The sequence below is a fragment of the Galeopterus variegatus genome, unplaced genomic scaffold, assembly GCF_000696425.1.
Source record: "Galeopterus variegatus unplaced genomic scaffold, G_variegatus-3.0.2 Scaffold505, whole genome shotgun sequence".
NCBI classification, from domain to species: Eukaryota; Metazoa; Chordata; class Mammalia; order Dermoptera; family Cynocephalidae; genus Galeopterus; species Galeopterus variegatus.
The window spans coordinates 555,581-560,734 of record NW_007726616.1 but is presented as its reverse complement, the minus strand read 5'-3'; the positions used below and the strand labels follow the sequence as shown (position 1 = coordinate 560,734).

The 5,154-nt window shown below is 52.9% G+C and overlaps 1 protein-coding gene across 2 annotated transcripts; it reads left to right on the top strand.

The window, feature by feature from the left end:
* Positions 1 to 977: 977 nt before the first annotated feature.
* KRT13 (keratin 13) lies at positions 978 to 4,064 on the top strand. 2 transcript variants are annotated; one of them, XM_008569514.1, is made up of 7 exons: positions 979 to 1,139; positions 1,327 to 1,506; positions 2,649 to 2,731; positions 2,927 to 3,083; positions 3,257 to 3,418; positions 3,530 to 3,655; positions 3,747 to 4,064. In XM_008569514.1, the coding sequence occupies exons 2-7, from the start codon at positions 1,333 to 1,335 to the stop codon at positions 3,969 to 3,971; spliced, it is 927 nt and encodes a 308-aa protein (XP_008567736.1). In that variant the 5' UTR covers positions 979 to 1,139; positions 1,327 to 1,332; the 3' UTR covers positions 3,972 to 4,064. The 2 variants fall into 2 exon arrangements, with proteins under 2 accessions (XP_008567735.1, XP_008567736.1); XM_008569513.1 differs by having other exon boundaries at positions 978 to 1,506; positions 3,747 to 3,971.
* Positions 4,065 to 5,154: the final 1,090 nt, after the last annotated feature.

The following is a 5,154-nucleotide window of genomic DNA, read 5'->3' as shown; positions in this document are numbered from 1 at the left end:
CCGCGCTCCCAAGCGGCACACCGTAGCAGTGCGCCACCGGGCCAAGCGGCCGGTCTGTATGTGGGATCCGAACCCTCAGCGGGAGTGCCGCCGCGCTCCCAAGTGGTGCACCGTAGCAGTGCGCCACCGGGCCAGCCCATATTTTTTTTAAATTAAAAATTAAAAAAATTGTAACGTGGTTGATTGTACATATCTGTGGGGTACAGACCTGAATGTCATGCTGCAAAGATTAAATGAGACACTGAGTGCAAAGTGCTTAGCCCAGTGCCTGCATCTGTAAGGGCTCTGAGAATGTTAGCTATTAAAGTATGCAGGATCACTTTCTCTTTCTGTGCCTCAGCTTCCCCAGCTGTGTTCAATGGTCCCTAAGGTCCCATAAGGTCCCCGTCACTGTGACTTTCTCTGATGGTCTTGGAGCTATTTTCTTTTTAGCCTAAACACTTTCAAGAAAGTTGATTTTATAAGACCAAGCCAAGTTTGTCATCAGAGCTGTTGGGAGCACCGGAGGAGATGAAGTGCTTACTGCATCCAGAACAGCCCAGTCAGAAGGTTTAGAGACAGAAAGAAGGGAGGCCAAGGGCCGTAGTGACCTTGAAAAGCACAGGGCCACTCTGCAGCCACCCCTTCCCTGGTGGAGGCTCCCCGGCAGACCTTTGCAGCTCAGTCCCCATTCTGATGCTGGGTGGGGCAGAGAGCCTCTGAAGTGAGCTCCTTACACGGGGAGGTGAAGTAGAATTCAGTTGTCAAAGGGCAGTCTCAAGCAGAACACCGTTCCCGCTGAATCATCCCTTTTGTTAAGGATTAAAAAAAAGCCACCCCCAAAAGGCACAACCCACCCTGGAAAGCAGAGGTAACTGAGCTTGTGGGAAACAGAGGAGCAGTTGGCACCAAGTCAGAGGGTGGGGAAGGGAGGAGAGAGGATGTCCAGCCCCCTGGACGGTGTATAAGAGGCATCCACTCTGGGGAAGAGCCACAATCCTCGGCCCAGGCCAAGCCAACCTTCTGTTTGCATTTGCTCTCTCTCTTGCTCTCAGCATGAGCTGTCGCTTCCAGAGCTCCTCTGCCAGCTATGGAGGTGGTTTCGGGGGTGGCTCTTGCCAGCTGGGAGGAGGCCGCAGTATCTCCACCTGTTCAAGCCGGTTTGTCTCTGGGGGATCAGCTGGGGGATACGGGGGTGGCATGAGCTGTGGCTTTGGTGGAGGTGCAGGTAGTAGCTTTGGGGGTGGCTTTGCAGGTGGCTTTGGAGGTGGCTTTGGTGGCAGTTTTGGTGGTGGCTTTGGTGACTTTGGTGGTGGCGATGGTGGCCTCCTCTCCGGCAATGAGAAGATCACTATGCAGAACCTCAACGACCGTCTGGCCTCCTACCTGGAAAAGGTGCGTGCCCTGGAGGAGGCCAACGCTGAGCTGGAGGTGAAGATCCGAGACTGGCACCTGAAGCAGAGCCCAACCAGCCCAGAACGTGACTACAGCCACTACAACAAGACCATTGAAGAGTACCGGGACAAGGTGAGCCCTTCCATGCTGAGGCTGATCCCCCAGTGCGGGGCAGAGCCTCGAAGGCCAGGAAACACTGTATTGAAGGGGACCAGGTGTAGATGCAATTCACACCCTTCTTGCAGGGGAAAATTCTCATCTTTCACTACTAAGAGTCTCTACCCCTTATGGGCTTTCTCATGCCACAACTCCCCAAATGCATTTTGTCCCATTATTTATTTTTATTATTGTTATCACTCACATCAACATTTTTTTTTTACTGCTTTTGTACTAAGAGTCTCTACCCCTTATGGGCTTTCTCATGCCACAACTCCCCAAATGCATTTTGTCACATTATTTATTTTTATTATTGTTATCACTCACATCAACATTTTTTTTTTACTGCTTTTCAAACAGTTATGTTACTAGTGGCTCCATCTCTATAATTCTAACCCACTGAACTATTTGAAAACATGACAGTTTTAAAACCCCTAAGAATGACTAAACTCAACAGAGAAAGGGAGACATGTTCATTCATTGTTCTGGGAATAATTGTTTATTTTGTAGGGGATCCATTTAAACTGTTATTCTCAATTGGTGACAACCAAGTCGGGGAGAGGAAGGTAGAGGCTTAGGCAGTACTGAGCCTGGAGGCCCTCCACTGAGACCTGTCCATCATGCTGTGACACCAGCTTGTTGGAACAGAAATCCACCAGTCTGGGCTGAGTCCCAGCTATATGGGGTGGGTTGTTAGTGCTTTGGAATATAAAAGTTTGGACAAGAAATTCAAGTGGCTGGGGATATTTGTTGGACTTCCTCTACACTCAGCTTCAGTGACGTTATTATGAAATATGTGGAGACAGGCTGACCCCCTTCTGACTTAGTAAGAAAGTTCTCGAGACAGCTTGCTAATCTGAGGCTGTCGAGACATGACTAACCAAAGATGTCTTCAGTGGGGTTATTGCCTGGAAATGCACATCCTGGATCTTCCCCATGGTGACTGGACAGAACGCTAAAGTGATAGAACAAACTGCAGGGACCGGGCCCACCCCTCACTTTATAGGAGAGGGACTGAAGCCAGAGAACAGTGCTTTGTCCTGGCTAACAGTCCCATGAGAATCAGGTCCTGCCCACGTTTCCTCAGCCCCCTCCTTACCTTCTTCTGCATTTTGCAGATCCTGGCTGCCACCATTGACAACAACCGGGTCATCCTGGAGATTGACAACGCCAGGCTGGCTGCGGATGACTTCAGGCTCAAGTGCGTTTTTTCCCCTCGTTCTCCTTTCCCAGCAGCCTCTAACTTGAGTCAAATGCTCATCTGATTGATGAAATCAGAGCATCCCAGGAGTGAAGGTCTTGGGGAAGGAGCAGAGTCCAGTGCAGGGCTAGGGGGATTGTCTAGCATCATTTATGCCATGCTTTTTCAAAAAAAATTTTTTTTTTGATATTTCAGGTATGAGAATGAACTGACCCTGCGCCAGAGCGTGGAGGCTGACATCAACGGGCTGCGCAGGGTGCTGGACGAGCTGACCCTGGCCAAGACTGACCTGGAGATGCAGATCGAGAGCCTGAACGAGGAGCTGGCCTACATGAAGAAGAACCACGAGGAGGTGAGAGGGGATTCCAGGTCTGCATCAGTGAGCGAGGGGAGCCCTCTGCTGCAGCTGGATTCGGCGCTCCCCTGTGGGACCTGGACGTGCTTTCCAGAACACTCTGCTGGCATTCAGAGCCCAGGAGAGGGAGGATGAGGAGCTTCACACAGCTTCCTTTCCCATCCCCTCAGGAGATGAAGGAGTTCAGCAACCAGGTGGTGGGCCAGGTCAACGTGGAGATGGACGCCACCCCCGGCACTGACCTGACCCGCGTTCTGGCGGAGATGAGGGAGCAGTACGAGGCCATAGCAGAGAAGAACCGCCGGGATGTCGAGGAATGGTTCCACAGCAAGGTACCCAGCCCGCTTACCCCACGTAGCCAGGTGGGGCTGGGCGGACACAGCTTCTTGGTTGGGGTCTTCCAGCTGAGCTTCTCCATCGCCTTCTTCCTGCTTGAATTTCAGAGTGCAGAGCTGAACAAGGAGGTGTCTTCCAATGCAGAAATGATCCAGACCAGCAAGACGGAGATCACAGAGCTCAGGCGCACACTCCAGGGCCTGGAGATTGAACTGCAGTCCCAGCTGAGCATGGTATACCCGCTGCCCCTGTCCAGTGGCCACCACCTCCAGATCTCCCTCTGGCCTGGCTCCTCCTGTAACTTCTTCTCTGTTGTCCCACCAGAAAGCCGGGCTGGAGAGCACGGTGGCAGAGACAGAGTGCCGCTACGCCCTGCAGCTGCAGCAGATCCAGGGGCTCATCAGCAGCATTGAGGCCCAGCTGAGTGAGCTCCGCAGCGAGACGGAGTGCCAGAACCAGGAGTACAAGACGCTGCTGGACATCAAGACGCGGCTGGAGCAGGAGATCTCCACCTACCGCAGCCTGCTGGAGGGCCAGGATGCCAAGTAGGTCCTTTCCAGCCTCTTTCTTGGGAAAATGGCTGCAGGACCTGCAGATGTCAGAGAAAGCAGGTCCTTAAAGATTGGACCCCTTATGTCCGAGGCCGCCTCCCCTGTCTGAGCTTAAATAGTCTGCAAGAAGATCCAGGGCCAGAGCTCCCCTTGTCTCTTGAATCAGACTCTGGGGGCATTTCCTCAGCAGTCTGCAGGCTCAATCCCTTTAAACTTTCTAATTCAGGCCTCTGAATTGGACTGGAGGGAACATCTAATATTGGAAAAAATATCAGCATGGATTCATGTCAGTCAGACACGCTATTAATATGGTGATTTAACTGCCTTCAGACCATTTGCAGAGACCAAGTCATCTTTGTGGGCTCAGGGCAGGGGTGGGGGCCGGGGGGCTGTGTGAAGCAGAGGGAGGATAAAGCTTTTGGCCAACGCCTTGAATCCTGGGGTCAATTTTATCTCCTCTCGAGGCCTCACAGGACCAAGTCATCTTTGTGGGCTCAGGGCAGGGGTGGGGGCCGGGGGGCTGTGTGAAGCAGAGTGAGGATAAAGCTTTTGGCCAACGCCTTGAATCCTGGGGTCAATTTTATCTCCTCTCGAGGCCTCACAGACAGACAGACAGACAAGGATAGGCAGATGGACCAACAGGCCTGGTGCTACCTGCTGCTGCTGCCCCTTGAGTTGGAGGCACAGCTAAGTAAAAGAGTCCAATCAGAGACTCCAGATAGTGATGACAGTCACCCCATCAGAGGGACAGGTTAGCACCTGTCCTCGGATCCCCCTGCTCATGGTTGCCTCTCTCCTCTCTCCCAGGATGTCTGGCTTCTCCTCTGGAAGAGGTAAGGAAGCAGCTCGAGGGGGAGGCAGAGTCAGGCTCCCGTCCACTGCCCAACGCCCTGGGATGGGGGTGGGAGGTGGGGGTTGCAGGGAGGCAGTGCTGGGCTCCCAAGTGCAGGGCAGGAGGCAGCTGGGCTGGAAGTGGTCATTGGCTCATCTATTTTCCTTTCCAAATAGATGGCTGTGCCCCGTAAAGCCGGTGAGCTGTCTTGGAGAGAGCCAGCCACCTTTGGGGATTATAAAATAGAGTCCTCATCAGCACACTCCCCGACATATTGGAGTTTGTGAGCCCTCCTGGGGGGCCCTGACTTGGCCTGGGGTGGATCTTCCCCAGCCTGAGCATCTCTTGT

Bases quoted from the DNA above. Each gene is read 5' to 3' on its own strand.
- KRT13 (XM_008569513.1), top strand. From the start codon at position 1,036: ATGAGCTGTCGCTTCCAGAGCTCCTCTGCCAGCTATGGAGGTGGTTTC. The intron at 1,507-2,648 runs GTGAGCCCTTCC...TGCATTTTGCAG, and splicing joins TTGAAGAGTACCGGGACAAG to ATCCTGGCTGCCACCATTGA. The intron at 3,656-3,746 runs GTATACCCGCTG...TTGTCCCACCAG, and splicing joins TGCAGTCCCAGCTGAGCATG to AAAGCCGGGCTGGAGAGCAC.